Raw genomic sequence first — 19,595 nt, 5'->3', positions numbered from 1 at the left:
AGCTCACCACTTGTTTAACAGGATAAACCGACTCTGCGACAGAGACCTGGATACTTATTTCATTGCCTTTATGATTCCCAGGATTGGTATGCGACAAATGTGACCAGAACGCGCACGCAATCATTCCCTTATTCTAATCACCCATACAGGTGAGCTTTAAGCGAACGCGCACGCAGTTTCGTGCTTTTTCCCCCTCTTGTTTGAATTGTATCTTAAGTCCAGCTCCAGAAGAATCTAACCATATTTTCTTGTCTTTCTGCAACGTTAAACGCCTGGATTTCGATATTTGAAGGTCTTTCTTTCGCTATTGGAAAAACAGATTATATCACTTTCTTCGATAATACAGGAGACGATATTCAGAATGGAACAGGTGAGGCACTTGTTTTAATTTTTACGTTTGGGGTAGAATTACGCAATTCACCGTAATACAACTATATAAATATAGGAGGACAGCAGAGCCTCATTTCTTTTCTGCGTTATCCATAAGTAAATAGTTGCGAATGTCCGTTTTGTATCTCGCTATTAATTTTTAATTATCGCTGATAGTAAAGATCGCCCACGTTAAAAACCTATCATTTTTTTCACACCGTTTTTACTTCCCTTATTTGCGTTAAATGTTACATTTTATAATGACTGAAGGATGTGTGTATTAAAAACATTTTAAATGTTTTAGTTGTGAATAATAAATAGGCAACCAGGCTGTTGTAACCGGAGGTTCTTCTTGTAATGAGAATTCCATCTATTTTTTTTTATATATCTTTTGAGGTATTTTACAGTTTGTTATCTTAAGTTTTAGCTCAGATCGAGAGTACTCCACCAGAACGTGCTTATCCAAGTAGCGAAAGGAATACTTACATATGTATCCGAAACACTTCTTTAAAACGTTCTAATTATACATAACATTTTTCACGGGTTAATTGCACGATGTGAATGCCTGACAAATAGCTTTATTTTTGTGAGTAGTCTACTTTTGTAATTGATCTTCCAGATTTCTGAAAGGTTTATCTATATTCATAATTTATTGATTGTGTTTTAATTAGTTAAGCCGAATGAAGACAGAAATGTTGTTGAGTTTTAAATTGACCATAAATCTCTCCAATTACCTTAGGAGAAAGGAAGAGACATTAAAGGTGTACGTGCCATGATGCAGCACAGTCCAGCCTTTTTGAGAAATGGGAAGAGCAACAAACCTGCAATTGCTGAGAAACCGAAGGTGATACCACTGCCTGAGAAACGAGTTGCATGCCTACACACAGGGATAGTGGCCAGAGAAGGAAAGGAAAATGTTGCAAAAACACCACTCTCACTCCCTCCAAAACCCAGCATCACACTTCAGAGCTGGCTGCAAAGCAAAGAGACTCATGTGGCAAGAGACCCTAACATTAAAATGGGTACACCAGACAACAAAGCTAAGAGGTATGAGGGATTAATAGTAAGTGATGCCTTAAGACAAAATAATGTGCAGAGGACTGTGAAGCCTGGCATGGCTCAATTGAATTCATTTGAAACTACAAATCCACTGCCAGGCAAACCAGAAAAGTTGAATTGTGACTCTTGTGATTATTCAAAGCAGAGTTCCCTTTCAGTCCCCCCAACCTTGATGGAGGAACTTACTCGGGTTCTACTACCTACAGTGGCAAAACAGGGAAACCAACCTCAAGTCAGTGGCAAGTCATCAAAGGAAGATCTGGAGTCTGACACTGAAACATGTAAGACTGACATGTCAGTGGTTTCTTTTGCAGCAGTGGAAGAACCTGCAAGCTCCCAGGCAACTGGGCATGACCCTCAAAGGGCAGATAAGATTGGTTTCTCCCAGGTGCAGAGAAATGACAGTGCAACTCTTTGTCTGCCAGCCAGTGTAATACCAGAGAACAAATCCAAAGTAAATGGAACTGTGCCCCAGGGACATGCTTTTCCAAAAACAAAGAAGCAATTGTTTCCAATGTCATCACCAATCAAACCTAAAGATGTGTCTTGGGGAACAGCTGATCTACTCCATGGCCTGAGCACAAGTCGTCCTGAGCTTCCTGCTGTAGATTATTTGATGTCTGAAGATTCTATCCCAGAGGAGGCCTTGATTCAACCCAAGAAGCACCAGGCTGTTGTAACAGGGGCATTTCCTCTTGTACTGTCTGTTCCATGCTCTCAGGGTGACAGCTCACCTTACAGTAAGTCTTCACAGGGAGACAAAGATTTCCCCCAGGGTAATTCAGGTGAAAACCCCCTTAGGGTTCTTCCCAGACTATTATTTATCTTAATAGTTAAATGAAAACATGATAAATGTTATAACTGTATAGAGATTTGCACTTTGTTGAAGCAGCTCAATTGACTCTATGCCTTCTTTTGTTACTGTATGGTATGAATTATAAAATATTGACAGTAGTTAGATTTAGGTACTGTCTTGAATTCTCTTGAGTTGATTAAATTCCTAGACAATTGCTGAAAAGATGGTTTGAAATATTTAGGGGAAAATAGAAACAGTTGACAGTGAAAAAACAGATGCAGAAATAACATCCAGCAGCACTGAAAATGAATAGAGCAATCTTCTTTTAGCTATGACTAAGTATTTAAAGTATTTGGTTCATTCCACTTTGCTTGTGTTATCTGAAATGTCTGCCATTCTCAAGAAAGCTCTCTGGTCACATTTTTTAGATGGGGGGGAGTTCTTGAGAATTTGAATACTTATGCAAATTTAATAAATAACATTTCTTCACCAGAGATCGACAAGAAAATAATTTTAAAATGCAACTTGTATAAAAGGATAGTTTTTGGCATAGGTAGTGATATACTGTATATAGGTGGCAATTCCTACAGCTATTTTCTTAAGAATGCAAAGTTTGCACTCCTTCCAGGGTGTCTCTGAGGTGCATGATCACATTGATGTTGATTATTTTCCAGGTGACAGAGAAATCAGAGCAGGTCTTTTTCCATCATATTTGGAAGCTGAAAAGCCTCCTCTGAGAAGACCTCTTCCAGATATGTGGTCACTGGGCAAAGCCCCAGAGAAGCCCCCCAGGCCTGAGATTGTGGCCCTCAAGCCATTACAGACTGGGATGCAATACACCCAGAGACAGAATGGTAATACTAAAACAATTATTGCTTATTTTTAATCTACATGAATGCCAAGAGACATGACGGAGTTCACATTCTAAAGGCTTTGTACTTTCTTAAACCATCATGTTTTTGTTCATTCACATTTCCGCATTGGAGTTCCACAGGACCCTCCCCTTATGTTTGCCTGCTATGCCTTTTTATTCATTAAATTTCTATTTTACTGCATACAGGAAGATACAATTCTTGCAATAGTCATATTGTAGTACAATACAAATTCATTTAATGAATTAAAACTAAGCACAACATTATAGTGCCAGAGCAGAAGTAACAAATCAAAATGACCTGTGAATTAACTAATTGTCATTTTTACAGTTTTTAAAGGTTTTTGTTCATCATATAAATTAATTAGTTATTTACTACCTTTCCATACTGAAACAATCTTTAGCTCAAGTAATGTTAGAGGAGGTACAGTATGTCCAATGAAGTCCCAGGGAGCATCAATTTTTACTTTTTTTTTATTCATTTCATTTTAATGCCAAGTAACAATTTTCCAAGGTTCTTTACCATAGACATACCAAAACATACTGGGAAGTAGCCTTGCAGGACTGGAGCTCTTGTGGACTCAGTCTGGACACGCTTATTTTAAAATGCCTGTTCAGGTATCTAGGTCTAGGTCTCCTAGTAAAAGTAATTAATACTATGCACTGACCTAATGTCACTTTTAGGGCCTGACATCATTGGCAACATGATTCATGAGTCCTATTATGCAATACTGAATTTTGTTTAGGGAGTGTCTTTAGCAGGTGTTGCTAGTAGCTCTCATAAATCAAACGATCTTTTAGTTACCATTCAGTCTTAGTTATGTCAAAGCCAGTTACTGTGCCTGCTTGGTTCTTTAAAACAGCTGAGTCCTAAATCATAAATAATGATACCTGTAAATATTGGATTGTCCACCCTGATGCATGAGTAAATTAAGTTCTGATACTGAAGGTTTATTGTGCTAAATCTCTTAGTTTTAATTGTGTACAGACTGAGTTTTTTCCCATTTTGCTCCCTAGAACCTGAGGTTCTAGAATTGACAAAAATATCTGCTGGAGACACGAATGACCCAAATGAGAGGTAACCTCATACTTGGTCAAATGGCCAGCCCATCAGACTCTATCATTTTATCAATAAATATGTTGCTTTCACATGGATGTGGGAATTTATCCATTGCTATTGAAATGTAGAATTTAAATAGGCAGCATAACACAATTAGCAAACAAGGTACAGTATGTAGTTTACACCGGAAATACTCTCTCCTGTTTGTGGTGTAGTCAGGACCATAACTCACAGTGGCATAGTGTTGGATCTACTCCTGAAAGGATACCTTAAATTCATATGATCTCAAAATCTCACATAGAAACTATACCGAAGGTATTGAACTAGAGTGTATTAATGGGGCTAGACATGGTGGATGATCCAGCATGAGCTAATTTTCCCCCAGATGTTCCCATCTGTCCCAGCTCCAGGAGTGGGTAGCTCTAGAAAATGGGGGTAGCAGGGTCTTCTGCATTCCATTTTATCCACATTCTTGAAGAATTAATCAAACCACTCATTTTCTGTATGGAACTAGTTGAGCATTGTTTCCTTGATTCAAGTGTAAAGATACCTAAAAACCCTACAGGACTGCAACACTCCTTTAAATGCCTAGTTATCGCTTTACTGTTTTTTTTTCTTGCTGATAAAATCTTTGCAGTGTCCTTTGCAACCCATTTGATAATGTATATGATGACATTGAACTGAGAGGATTTCCACCATCTGCAAGTGCACAGAAGGATCAAGGAGTCCATACAAGTAGGGGATTATTATTACCAATTTGTTATAAAAGAAGCATATTATGTAAATATACCTCTTGCTATCGGAGAATGCAAAAATTCCAAAATAAAAGTTATCTATGGCATTGTAGTATAGTTACTAGAAGATGACTAATGATCACAGTCCACTAAGATCTCATTTTTAGGGTTGTGAAAATGACAGAATACTTAAACAGAAACCAACTTTTCATACATTTGAAAAAGGTTTGAGTCAATTCATCTCTCTACCTTTCCAATGATTCACCTCCCTACTGTATATCATATAACCTGATCTTTTACTCTTATACACTGTTTATAAAACAGGTGAACCTTATAATAACACTGTTCTGAATAATAATCTAGATGCAACCAAATAAGCTAGTTTCTTCCAAATAATAAAATAGTTTTTAATCTTCATTTATTTTGTTGTTTATGTTTTTAGCAGACCTGGATTCTGGAAGCCAACAAAAGGTAAGAGAATAATTATTCTGATTAATTAACTCTATTGTCAGGATTGATGCAATCAACAGCATGTGTGATTTTATAAGAAATGCAAGTTTATCTCATCAGTCATCCATCTTAAGATTCTTGTGTTCTGTGAGTCTAAAACAAGAAATGTTCTGCGCAGAGCATGTTTCTAAAATGGAAACCAACTGCTGACCTCATTAAATTTTTTACCGCATGCCAGGTATTATTGTGTGGTAAATCACCATTTAATCAGCACCAGATCAGTGATCACTAAAACGTATTTGTAGATGCCACTACGTTAAAAAAGCATATATAAATCAGGTAGCAATAAATATGAAGTTTTTTTTCTATTTTTCATAAGGAAGTTTGCAATTAAGACTTAGTTATTGACCTGCTTTTAAGTTTTACTGTAGGTTTGAATAAATTATATATTACATAGATTATTACAATTAATATGTATGTCTGCATTTAGGTTCTACTGTACATGTAGAAATCTGCATTACATTCAAAAAGTAAATTATCTTTCTAAAACAATTGCTTTATATTTGTCTGTATTACTTGGGCTGTAAGATTTAATATGATATTTAGTAGCTCTGTCTTACCATGTTTTTCAGAATGAAGAAGCAAGGAAAAACGTGTGGTTTGTAAATTCACGGTAGATCTTAATACTTTCCTGCTGTACGAGCATAAGGAAAATTGAACCTGAGTCAGTGTTAGATGTAAATAAAAGAAATACAAAATCAATATTAGGGTCATTTATTTAAATGTTTTTTTCAAAAACTTTGTATCTTACTAAATTTGATACTGAAGGATAGTACTAAATAAAAGGTGAATTTTGTTTAAAGTCATCCAGGCACACTTAGAATGCATTGTAGAAAACAAAATATTTTTCAAGTACCTTGAGATTTCTTTTAACTGCTAAGGGCCTTCAGGATGCCAGATTTCTTGATTTAAGTAAAATTACATGAAAAGTAATTTAGAGTTCAGGTGGAATGATGAAAGCAAGGTGAAAGAAAGGTTCTATCCAATTTGAGAGATGTCGTTTTTTGAGACTCTTTCAAAAATATTTTCCAAGCAGTGTTTTAAGGTGAGGGCTTTGTTTATGCTGATGACCCTCCCCTCACAGGTATGTTTTTATTTTTTCCTTTGCAGGGATCGATCCGAGAGTTCTGATAGTCAAAGTGACAAGGAACAAAAGAAGAGGGAACGTCAGAGGATTGAGAAGGAAAGAAAGGAGCAAAGAGAAAAGGAAAGGAGAGAAAATGAAATAAAAAAGAAGTTTAATGTAAGTTAAAACATAGGGACTGCAGAGCAAACATTGTCAGTGAAGATAGCATTCCTCATATTGTTTTATTAATTTTGTACATTTTATTTAAAGCATTTTGAATTCTCCATTTGCTTTGAGGGGGATTGTGTGCTTATGAACCTGACAGAAATGTGAAACTGCTTCATTCTGTTTGTAGATTACTGGTTTAGAAGAGCCTTTGTACCATGCACGGGTGATAGCAGCAAGTAAAAGCTGGAGGAACGACCTGCAAGTGAAGGTTGGGGAGACCGTGAGCATCATCCGTACCACCAACTGCCCGCAGGGAAAGTGGCTGGCGAGGGACTGTGACTCAAACTGTGAGTCTCAGCAGTGCTTCTGGATGTGCAGGGCTTAGTTACGAAATACTGAGTTAGATCGGTAGATGCTGCATATCCAACCCTGATTCTGCCTTAAAAAGTTTTATAAAATGATGGATTAAAGTATGAAATCCATTTTACATGCAAATGTAACAGGTGTCATGCTCTCAGCCAGTTACAGAAGTGATGTCACCCAATCTGAAATCAAGATGCTGTAAAATTCTGCTGCAACTAAGGACCATGCCTTGATTTTTTTTTCTTTACTGTCCAAATTGTGAGTTAAAGCTTATTGTGTTTTACAGGAAAAGATTCAGTTGTTTCACACTTTAAAATCCAAGGTGAAAATATTAAGGAAGAAATTAATTGAAGCATTTCATTTAGACATGTTTATTTACTTTGTTCAAAATTCTTGAATCCAATTCACACAATTTTGCAATTAATTTTAGGTTGGGATTAAAGTACCTTGAATAAGTAATTATAATTTTAGAGAAGTTTTCCTGTCAACACTTGCATTTCTGAATATGATAACAGATGGCTACGTCTTGGTGAAGGATCTGGAGTTGGATATAAAGGAAATACTTGAGCTTGGAAAGAAGACCTCACAGGCTGTGAGATGCAGCTCCAATGATGAGGATTCCTATAGTGTGGGAAGCAGGTATTCTGTCTGCTGTTGATTGCCAAAAAAATCATTTTTATGCTGAAATTCTTCATTTTTTGGCATTTTATCTACAATAAATAATGAAGCACATAAAATCCATGCTGAAATTAGAACAAGACATATGAGAGTGTTGCAGGGCTTGAGGGCATGTTTTTCCACTGTGATTTGTAACTATTTTGCTTATGAGACTCTCATTGCCATAGGCAAGATTAAGAAGTACTCCTAGAACTTTTACTATCTGAATGCATATGCTAATATATTGGTTATTTAATACATTCTGATTCCCAAGGTTCAGACACCACCCAGGTCCCCACCTCAGTTAATTTGTCTCTCTGGGGAGAGAATTTAACATAACAGTGATAATATATTTATGATAATATTCTGATGGTATCATTAGAAACCAGTCATTTTTACTCAGCCTATTCATCACACAGCATACTTGCAGTTCAATTTTTTTTTTAATTTGTAGTAGAACAACTTGCTGTTTTGATTTCAAGTGATCATTATGAAAAGTAAATGTAACGTTTTAAAAATATCTAGCATTTTTTCAGTTATTGTGAATGTGTACATACTGTAGGTTCCTTTCCTGGCAATATACTGCACTTAATATGTATATACCACAACACTGGGTTTTAATAGATTGTTTCTGATTTCAGTTTGCAGCCTGAAGAATTCTGATATTAAGAATGTAGTCCAAGAAATGTGAATTATGGTTTTGTTTTTGAACAATGCATTGCGATTCAGGAGCATATTTAAGATTTCAAAATAAATATTGATTTAAATATACTTAATAAAATGTTTACAGGTTATATATACTTAATAAAATATATAATATTAATATAAATGTATATATATTTAATATACTTAATAAAATGTATCTCTTGAAAGTCTAGTGTTTTGAAAATTTCAGTGGTCTTCCTAACATATTTTTTTCAAGGATTCAAAACCATCACATTATTATAAAAAGGTATTAAATGGGAGGTTAGATGGATAGGTTTGACCTATTACACACCTCTTGATGGATTTTGCAATGAATAACCTAATGAGTGATAATATGCAGGTCCTACCTGCACTGAGGAGATGCCACAGTAATTATTACGAGAATTACAGGTAGTGGACTAAAAAAGAAACACCTGGCTAAATCCCACCATGCTTAGGGTGATGATTGCTGATAAATATGGCTAGCATTGTTGTGAGTGGAGTGATGATTGGGTCCATTTGGCAGCACATTTCTCAGATCTTTCATGAGCAACAGTGCCTATGGTGTCGGCATGGAAGTCAAAGGGAAAGACATCTTCAGCAAAGGGCAACTGTTGAGCGCAAGTGCATAATCAAGGATCATGATACCAGTGCATTAATTCAAAGTGTAAACAAAACACGTTAGATCTTTTGACTGAAAATTTCAAAGTGGTGTGCAAGCAGCCTGTTAATGAAAAGTGGCCCACTGGTAACTGCACAGAGCAGAATACCTTAGTTGGATTGCAAGCACAAACCACTCATCATACCTGGCAGTGCATGTTTGAAAGTCCATTTTTGCAAAGAGCACAGACAATGGACTATCAGGCAGTGGAGAAATGTGATACGGGTGTGGCTCTGCAGTTTTTACTGCTTAATTACAATAATAAAGAGTTCCATAATGTTGTAGGCATTTTCCTGCCATGGTTTGGGTGAACTGAACAAACTTGAGCATTTATGGAATATTGTGGAATGATACACTGAGTATTTTCCACCTCAACCAGGCATGACTTGACTGACTTTTTCTTTGAAGAATGGTCCCTCTAATAGAATTCCATACACTGGGAGATTCTGTGCCGCAGAACATATAGGGTATACCGGCTGCATGAATTGGCCTAATGCCTCATTATATTACTTTACATTGATGTCAACTGCCTGTACCATCTTGCAACAACTAATACAGTAATGTGTTTATGTACATGATGTTATGTAATAGTGTTTTGCATGTTTTTTAACTTGTTCAACCAGTTATTGCTCAGACTCGCATGTTTGTTGTGTATATTTTTGTGCTTGTTGTGTACATATTTCCCATAGCCTTAGTGCTGTTTCCATAGTTAGCATACATATTTATAGGTACAATGATTTTCTGCAGTCTAACTGTAATTGTTATTTTGCAGGTCTTCTGCCCTTTATCCAGTTTCTACTGGCAGTTGTAAGTGGTCCTATTTCTTTAATTTCTGAACAGTGGATTATACTGCAGAAAGCACAATTTTGTTCCAAAGTGAATCCTTTACACGTTAACCAATAAGGGGCTATTCAGGTTTTTGCTTATATGGCTTTATGCTAACTGAGCTCATGCAGTGTGTTTTTATCTTCAGTCACAGATGACAGTGAAGAATGGTCCTGCGATGATGAACTTATCCTACCTCCCGAGTAAGTACATACAGTACTAGCAACTTGCAGCTGAAAGAACGCAAGAAATATTGTCACATAATATGATTTATGCTTTTTTGTGGTGTTTTCCACATCTGCACCACACATACTGAAGGTGTTATTCTCTTGATATGTAGGGCAAATTGGTTCAAATTTTAAATTGTCTTAATTTTTACTGGTTATGACTTTAAATTATCTCAATCAGTATCTAATTAAGTCTATCACTTAAGTGCTTATACAACAAAGATGATCAAACATATTACATTTGACCAATTAATCAAAAAGGCACTACAAACATTTAATCAATATCAAAAATCCGTATTTATTATTCTAAAATCATACATGAATAGTGATAAGCTTCTTATGATATTCAGTGTAGTATCATATCCAGGTGTCTACATGTAAATAAGATGTACAGCACTGATGTTTTGTGTATGTATTAGAATAAACACATAGTTCAGCTGCCATATGAGCAGTGACTGTGCCTTATTAATCCTCATCAGGTTGCTAATTTTGACAGGTGACATGCATGTATATAAAGGAACAAGTAATAGGTTTATTCCGTGCTGAAAGGAGAAGAGAGAAAACACAACGTACATGTATATATGCATCGATAAGCAAATATCTACTCGGTTATCTTTGCTTGTTTCTAGAGTGCATCTTCCTACACCCTTGGATCCAGAAGCAAGTGAGTATGAGTTCTTGTGCTTTTGAGCTACAGATGATTCCCCTTTAGGAAAAGGTTATGGCTAAAATATGAGATGTTACAATGTTAGTGTTTTCTTTGATGGTAACTTTGTTGCTGCAGTTTATGCATTATAAAGAGACTTTTCTAAAAACATGCAGGGTTTCTAGTCTTGTATCAAAATTAAATACTTAAAAATTTAAAAATTCTGTAGTAATATTAAGATTGTATTATTTATTGTGACAGATAGTAGACCTGTGAGTGCTGATTGTACAGATGGTGAAGCTGCTCAAGAAGACAGCCATTACCAGTGAGTGTAATTGATTATCATTTCTAGAATTAAAACATGTTCATGACAAATCATAACAAAATCTGATTCCCCATTAAAATATCATTTTAAGATCATGAAACAATTTCTAGAATTAGTATATACAGTACCTATAAAGAAAGATCAATGCTTTTTAATTTTTATTAACAGGTTTATATTAGTTTAATAGTTTCAACATTTTAATTATCAATTATATTGATTATCAATTCTTAATTCATCCTAACTTAATATCTGTGCTTGCACTTTTCAGGATGCAAAATGAAGCACTTCAGAAACTTGCCACTTTTTTTCAAAGCCGTGTAGAGACAAAGGAGCAGCAGGAAGAAAACAGGGATGTGATTCCTGAAATGTAAGTTCCTTTTTGTCTGAATGGATGCCACACATCTTCTTAGAAAGACATTCTAAACGGGTCTGGTCTTCAAAATATTTGCTTGTTTTACTGTCCTGAAAAAGCAATGGGGTTTTTTTAGATTGTGAAGAACAATCCACTAACTAAATCAAATACTATGTTAGTAGTTCAGGTGGGTAGCTGTGTCAACATGCATATGCTGCAAAGGATCAAGTAATAGGTTTACTCCATGCTGAAAAGAGAAGAAAGAAAACACAACGTTTCGGCTGTGGAGCCTTCTTTGGAGGTAAGAATGATAGGGCAGTCAGCAAAGATTATATAGAATGGGAAAAGAAAAGCCAGGAGAGAGAAGGAGGCGGGAGCAGGGGAGAGGCAGAGTGGCCAATCAAGTGGTGCAAGGTGAGGAGAGGTGTGAAATGAAACCTGTAAATGAATAGAGAGAATTAGAAGAAAACAAGTCTGTTATTGAGAGAAGGGGGAGGTGTGAACCAAGGTGCAGGATAATTTTAGTTTCCGATATCTTTCCGCTATAGGAGTTAAGAAACCCTATTTTGAGAATGCAGAGGGTGAGATCGGTGTGATCATGGCTGTCAGAGGTGAAATGAGAAACTATGGGCGTGGAGAAATCTTTAATTTTCACAGCCCTAACATGTTCTCTGAAGCTGTCTCTGAGTCTCTTTCCTGTTTACCCAATGTAGATGGCTAGCTATTTACTGCAAGAAAAACAGTAAATAAGATTGCTGGAGGTACACGATGTCATCTCAGTGATCCGGAATTGGCCTGAGGGGCCTTGAATGAATGTGGTGTGGTGTCAGATATGTACTTGCAGGTGATACAGTGATCTCTGTTGCAGAGGAAAGTGCCTGGTGTGGATGATTGCTGAGGGCTGTCAAGGGAGCTGTGAACAAGAAGGTTACACAGATTAGGTGGTCAGCGATATGAGATGATGGGGCAGTCAGGAAAGACGGCCCCAGTGGAGGGATCATCCTGTCGGATAGGATTGTTAACGGTCCTGGGTATAGAGAGTGTGTTAGGGTGGTAGGGAAGCACCAAAGGTTGTTAGGCTGGGAGTTGATAGTCTGAGGGCTGTTTTTGGCTCGGGTGAGGGCCCTGTCAATAACACGGGTGGTATATCCTCTCTGAAAAGGAACTGTGAAAAGGGGAGAGTTTTTTGTGTGTTTGGGGTGAAATGAACCGTACAGAAGATAGCTGTGTGAATCTTGGGTTTGTAATAGACTGAAGTAGAGAATCGGGGATGGTTAATTGATAGGTTTATGTCTAGAAACGAAAGAGTAGCGGAGGATATGTTAACTGTATATTTGAGGGACGGGTGGAAGTTGGTGAAGTGATGCAGAAAGTGCTCTAGCTGGTCATTAGAGCATGTAGCGACGTCGGCTTGTAGAGGTCCAGGACAAAGCCAGTGTAGAACTGTGAAACCAATATAGATGTCTGTCAAAATTCACTTAAAATCCAAATCAACAGGACAATTCATTTTGTGTTTATAAAGTGTTTACATCATGTTATCTATATGTGAAAATGTTATCAAATTAAGTTGGCAAAATGAACCTAATATCTAGAGGTGTAAGTATTTAAACGTGTGAAATACTGAGTAACTTTTTAAAAAGTATCAGCCTAATCTGTAAAACTCATAATAAGCTTGGGAAAGCAGGAAAGCATGTTCTCTTGAAAAAGAATGTGTGCTCAGTGAGAGGTGAAATACCTAAGGAAGTGAAGTCATGAGAACGTTGCTGACATTCTGCGTTTTTTGCTTGTATTTCCTCCCAAACCTTCATAATAATCTTTTACTGTTTGATCCTAGCCATGTCATACAGTAGGTTCCAGAAATGCATGAGGCTAAATGATTTGAATGTCTTTTCTCATCATACAAGAATATACTTGTGTTGAATACACTAACCTTTTTATACTCTTTCTCCCTGTCATGTCTATCAAGACGAGAAAAACAATCAAGTAAGTGAAATAGTCTGTTCTCTTACTGCTGATTGTGTTACCAGCTTGTCATTAGTGTAATTAACTGTTAATATTTTGCTCCTTTGCATAATTTTATCAAAACAATATGTCCAGAGATCTTAAGTATAGCTGATGAACTGCCTTATGGCATTTAAACTGAATGCAGTAAAAAATTTAAATGACAAGTTTCCGACCTCAGCAGTTACTGAAATTTGCTTTTCTTTACAGCTGTTTTGCTTCCCATGGAGGAAAAACTCTCCCAGTAAGTAAACTTATTTATGTGTACTGTTGGAACAAAAAACAAAACAGACTTCTCTTTAACATTATTTTCAAAAGCACAATCATGTTAAAACTATGCATCAATCATGGTTAACTTTTACAAGGTTTAATACTCAGAGTTCTGGATTTTGTGTATTTATTCTAGTGTCTGGAATGACTTCAGGAGATGTTTTTGTCTTCTGTGATCTTCCCAGTGCATGTGTAGATGATTATTTCCCTCTCTCACACATGCTTTTCCTTCAGAGACCAAAATCCAGCTTATGAACCCATTGAAATTGTCCAAAATCAGGCAAAGCTGAAGGAGAAGAAACTGAATAGTGGAATGGAAAGGTAGAGTCTTTGATGTAACAAAATAATTTACCTCCCTACAAATGTCTGTTGTTAAATAAAACGTTCTCCAAATCAAATCTAGTAAAAAGATATCCAAGCATTAGCACAAACCCTACTCCCCAGGCTTTTGTCCATTAAAATTAAACTATTCTACGATTAGTGATTTAAATCTAAGTGAGCTGTATACTGTATATCTTGAGGTCCTCTTTAGCAGCATATTTGAATGTAATAAATACTTCATATTTGAAATACTTCAGATCAGAACTTTGTTGGCATTTATTTTTTAATTAATATAGGATAAATTAGGTTTTTAAATTGACTGTTGTCTCTCATAATTGTTTGCAATATACGTTATTTGTAAATCTACAGTCTCGAAGCCTCCTTGGTTGGGACTTAGAGATCTAAATTACAAGACTTTTACAACAGATAAAATATTGATTAAGTTTTGCCTGGATGTTTTTGTGAGGAAACGTTATGCATTTTACACCTAATTTATTGCTCTAGACTACAGTTGTGTACTGGACAGCCTTTCTCCAGTTAATCTTACTGGTCACGTGGTTCTAAAATGTGCCAGCCATTTATTGATTGATTTATTAAATATTTGCTGAAGAGTACCCAGATTCTGATTCTACCTTATCTCTAAATTACTTAGTTTAACAATTCGCCTTCTCATTTGGTCACAGTGAGATTATTCCAAGTCTTTAGAAATAGATGATTTCATGATGACCTATAAAATCTACTGGACTGTGGCTCTCCAGGTCCAGGGTTGGAAAACCTAATTCTGTGTTCTTTTGTACTATGCTGAGTACATAAAAATAAATTGTAATTTATATATATTTGTAACTTATTTCTTTTTTATGTTTGTCCCCAAAGAACCAAAAAACTAAAAGGTAAGAATCAAAATTCGAAGTGACAAATACTTAGTATGTTTTCTAGATTTTAAAATTTTAAATGCTAATTTAGTTTTTTTCTTTCAAGTCATGAATCCTTATCTTGAGCTGCCTACAGCTGCTCAGAGGTATGTTACACACTACATTATTGTTGTTCCTGCAATATAAAGGCTTTTCATACTGTATTTTAATAATGCATAGGCAATCTTTATGAAATGCAAAGACTATAATAATCACCATGAAATATTTCATATGAAATGCATTTTGTTTGTGTTCGGGGTATCTTCTCATTGAGAAAGATTGCAGTAAAATACTACACCTTCATTTGCTCATTTATACTTATGTGAGTGGAAAAGATAAAGGGCTGCAAAGATCATTCAGAGAGTCTTTAAGTTTTCTTATAAGAACATAGAATGGTTACAAAGGAAGGAGACTTTTAGCCCATATAACACATTTTGTATTTAGTTGCTAATTTCTCAGAATCTCATTCAGCCAATTCTTAAAGCAGTGGTTCTCAAACTTTTTGGACCAAGTACCACCCGTGATCAAACCAAAGCATCCAAGTACCACCTACAAGTCATCTTCTCATAGGAACCCCAGAAATTCTCAATGACCAACATGAGAATACAAACTCTGTACAAACTCCGACGCATTTTATCCGGCCGATGACATTCTCTTCGATAAATTCATTCAGAAGCTGAAATATGTGCTCTACTGTAGTTCCCGTTGGTAGCAGCTTACAGAACGGAAAGTCCTCATGGGACGTACCCTCAAACTCATATCTAACGTAAACGAGCAAATTGGCCAAATCGACTACACACTCATCTAATTGCAGTGAAAAACATCTGCTCATCTTAACGCGCTCTATTGGCGTACTTTTGATATCATCCGCCATTTTAATAATTCTATGACTGACTGTGTCTTTCAGAGGGGGCAGCAGGTCGAGCTGTTTAGCAGCTTTTTCTCCACACATAATTTGTGTCATCTTTTTTACCCACGGTAAATTAGGTTCTTCAAAAATAGTGTGGGGCTTACCTGCTTTAGCAATCTGCAAGCTTGCATTTTCCCCCGTTTCCGTTTCAGGATTCTGTCTCAGAAGTTAAAAGAAATGTTTATTTCATGCACATGGGAGCGAAACACAGAGACGCTCTGTGTATTTTTCTCAAATTAACTTAGAACAGTTCTTAAATATTTTTCTGTTATCCGTCATGCTTTCCTGTGCTCACAAGATTACCAGCATTCCTACTGTAGCACGCATTTCTATGCATTCCTGTGTTTACAACATTGGCATTGGTCCAAAATCACGCACATTCTCCTACCTCTCTATTTGCTGGAGATAAGTTTTTTAAATACAGTTGGCCGCTTTCGTTCGCAGTACGCATTCCTATAGAGTGGTATAGAATTACATTGTAGTTCTGTGTCCACTCAAGTATTAGCGTGCACTGTATCGTAGTACGTAGGCTGTGTATTCGACACGTCTTAAAATAGAAAATATGAAAACCCGTCCCGATTTTTCAGCGCATACAACAAAGTTCCAGGGTCATATGGCGTACCAGCTGGCGGCGCTCCGCATACCAGGAGTGGTATGCGTACCACAGTTTGAGAACCACTGTCTTAAAGTAATATGAAGCCATCTTCCACAACACTTTGTTTGAAGATGTTCCTGCTATCCACAGTGTAACTAGTGAGGAGAGGGGATCCAAATCCAAGAATGCTATTCGAGACAAGGGAAAAAAAAACGAAAAGAAAATGACAAAGGAAGAGAAGGAGTTCAGGAAAAAGTTTCAGGTGAGTTATATGGTCACTGTTTCTCTATTTACTTCTCTTTGGCACTCCATCTTTTGCTTTCTCCAACTTTGGACATGAGATGTGTTGAGTATGCTGCACAACGCAAGGTATTTGCCTTTTACCGTAGAAATTGTTTCCATACCTAAACAGTTTTTACATAGTCTCAAAAGTAAGTGAGAACAAACTGCCAAGAGTTGGTTTAGAAGTCACAATGGATACGTAAAACAAGTAAACAAAATTGTTCTTATCTCTGTAAATCTTGTTTTATTGCAATATTTTTGTCACTTTATATTAGTCGCAACATTTTATATTTTTTATGTTCCAATAGTTTTGAAGTACATTTGGAATTCAATAAGTTTTACTTATTACTTACTCTAATACAGATTTGGATATTCTAGTATTTAGCTGCATTAGCATGCGCAGGCTGCAAAGGAACAGGTAAAGATTTATTCCGTGCTGAAAAGAAAAAAATGTTTCGGCTGTGGACCTTCTTCAGATTCTCTTTTTTTCATGGAATAAACCTTTACCTGTTCCTTTATATATTCTATAACATGAATGTTCTAGTTTCTGGTTCCCTAGAAAGACAGACTATATCACTTAATGTACAGTTGTGGATGTGACGAAGGCTGCTTATTTTCATATTGTTTCAGTACACCAAGCCCATTGAGGTACAAGGGCAAGCAGTGGTGAATTACATCATTGTACAGGAGTTTCCTGATAGCTGTGACCTGCCCATTCTCCCTGGAGAGAATCTGGATATTATTGATGTGAGCAGTGCTGATAGACTCATTTGCAGAAACATGGCTGGAAAATGTAAGGATAATTTTGTTTTCCATTTCTGAGGAAAGTAATATTCTCTGTGGTTGTGAAAGGCACTGTCATAAGTGTTTAAATCCTACATTTAATGGCTAAAAACTATGACCATAGAAGTAGTTCAGATCAATTAAGGCAATAGTTGATTAAAAATTATTTAAGAGCAGTTAGGACAAAGCTCTCTGCTCTTATAAGACCTAAAATGAATTGCAATATTGTGTAATATTTTTTTAAATGTTTTTCAGGAGAAGAGAGTGTGTTTTTTCTTTTGTGGGTCACAATGTTACTCCCTTTGTAAAGCATTATTTACAGTAGACACGATTTTTTTTTAAATCTGAAAACCTTTGATGGGTGTAGACATTGTGTATATACAGAAATGGAATAATTGTCTCAATGGTTTGTTTGCAGATGGCAGTGTCTTGCTAGAAAACCTAACTTTGGTAAGTATTAAGGCAAAATTGTCACATAGGAAAATGTTAAATATTTTGACTGAAGATATGTTAGATATGAACATTATAACTTTCTATTTTTAATTAAAACAGCATATTAAATATATTTTCCTTTAATGTCTGTGATGTGCATTTGTTACACATTGTGTACATTTTGATTCCTTTCTTTTTTTACAGTTAACGTAATGCTGGACAGGACCCAATCAGCAATATTGTTTATCTCGATTGAGAACCACCTTGTGTCGTGTACAAAATGTATATTTGCTGGTGAAGGATTTTCTTTGAGTTGATTTAAAGTGAAAATGGGACCTTATGAAGTATCCTCTGGAAAGCACTGATAAGAGAGACTGAGTTGGTTTTGCAAGTTTTGTTTTACTTTCTCGTCTTCAAAACTTACCAGTCAGTTCTGTTGATAACTGTTTACATGAGAATGTAAACACAAAACCAACTGAGTCACTGTAATCAAAACTTAATATGAAGGTAAAATGAATCACTTAGATCAATAAGAATGAAATGTTTTTCTGAGAAGATAGGAATTATTGCTGTTGGAGTTTCATAATACAGAGCTTAAAAACTTTCAAGCTCTAACAGTTCTTAGGCTAAACCGATTTGAATAGCATTGTGTAATCATGAATTTTTCACCAACTCATGATACAAGAATTAAAGTTGTCAGTATAGTGTGCACATAGTGTGATGCAGTCTACAAAATTGAGAGTATAGAATCCTGGTAACAATCTGTTACCAGAATTAATTCACAGGGAGCACTGTAATGATCTTTGTGCACATACTGTATGAGCAAGAATATCACCCACATTTATTTAAACCAGTGCACAATGGACACACCTATAGACACCTGGTCCAGTAAGTCCAGAAATTGATGAAGGTGAGGCTGTGCAACCTGCAATGCTAGTTGATCAGGTTTTTGATGACCAGTGTTAAACGATATGAGACAAAATCCACAGCCATTGCCGAACTCTTCACAAGGTTGTCACACTAATGAGACGATGTTTGCATTAATCTGGAACAAGAAAAACATAGAAATCTAAAATCTTGGTTGCTTCTACTACACTCTTTAACTGCACAAATCTCAGTGTGAGATGTTTTAGGTTTATGTTAAGACCTATGTGTATTTTTAGTTTATTACATATACAATTTTCAGTTGACTATTTACAGGATGTACAGATAAGCTAAAGTAAATTGAGTACCGCATTATAACTAGAAAAGTTTAGCAGACTATGTACAGCATTTCCAACATATGGTCGACTTCTGTAATTTTTAATTAAATTCATCCCTGTGCTAGGGGATATAATAATCCTATTTCAATTTAATTGAAACAATCAGTGCTACAATCAATAAATGTCATAATTTAAAAATCTTCATTCTACGTTATTGAATCTGTGGAATTTACTGGATTAAATAGGTATTTAGAAAGTGAGACCGCAATTTACACTAGCACTGTAGGTGATAGGACATGATTAACCATGACAACTGCCTCATAGAACAGTGCAGTACAGTAAAGTATTATTCTTCCTAAAACTTTAGCAAGATTAACATTTCCTTTAATAAATATATAAGATAATGAATACTGACTATGATAAGGTATATTGCCAAGCTGCATTATGCTAACTCCCAGTCCAGACTGGAAATTAATCATAGTTTATAATTTGTCAGTCACTTGAAGTTTGTACTT

At 35.9% G+C, this 19,595-nt stretch overlaps 1 protein-coding gene across 4 annotated transcripts; it reads left to right on the top strand.

The window, feature by feature from the left end:
* On the top strand, positions 1-19,280 carry LOC148652123 (uncharacterized). Of its 4 annotated transcripts, none has more exons than XM_088598747.1 (24): positions 1-370; positions 1,109-2,168; positions 2,899-3,078; positions 4,113-4,173; positions 4,793-4,890; positions 5,335-5,360; positions 5,972-5,997; positions 6,510-6,642; positions 6,821-6,980; positions 7,512-7,635; positions 9,771-9,805; positions 9,972-10,026; positions 10,680-10,714; positions 10,958-11,021; positions 11,290-11,388; positions 13,340-13,356; positions 13,585-13,618; positions 13,879-13,965; positions 14,839-14,855; positions 14,944-14,983; positions 16,532-16,643; positions 17,294-17,456; positions 17,865-17,896; positions 18,083-19,280. In XM_088598747.1, exons 1-24 carry the CDS (start codon positions 362-364, stop codon positions 18,089-18,091), a joined length of 2,676 nt encoding a protein of 891 aa, XP_088454873.1. In that variant the 5' UTR covers positions 1-361; the 3' UTR covers positions 18,092-19,280. The 4 variants fall into 4 exon arrangements, with proteins under 4 accessions (XP_088454873.1, XP_088454871.1, XP_088454872.1 ...); XM_088598745.1 differs by having other exon boundaries at positions 5,972-6,012; XM_088598746.1 differs by having other exon boundaries at positions 5,332-5,360.
* The last annotated feature ends 315 nt before the right edge of the window (positions 19,281-19,595 follow it).

Source organism: Lepisosteus platostomus, chromosome 11, assembly GCF_059453375.1.
Source record: "Lepisosteus platostomus isolate fLepPlt1 chromosome 11, fLepPlt1.hap1, whole genome shotgun sequence".
Taxonomy (NCBI): Eukaryota; Metazoa; Chordata; class Actinopteri; order Semionotiformes; family Lepisosteidae; genus Lepisosteus; species Lepisosteus platostomus.
This window is presented reverse-complemented; position numbering and strand designations above follow the sequence as displayed.

Bases quoted from the DNA above. Each gene is read 5' to 3' on its own strand.
- LOC148652123 (XM_088598744.1), top strand. The intron at 5,361-5,971 runs GTAAGAGAATAA...CATGTTTTTCAG, and splicing joins ATTCTGGAAGCCAACAAAAG to AATGAAGAAGCAAGGAAAAA. The intron at 16,644-17,293 runs GTGAGTTATATG...ATATTGTTTCAG, and splicing joins AGTTCAGGAAAAAGTTTCAG to TACACCAAGCCCATTGAGGT.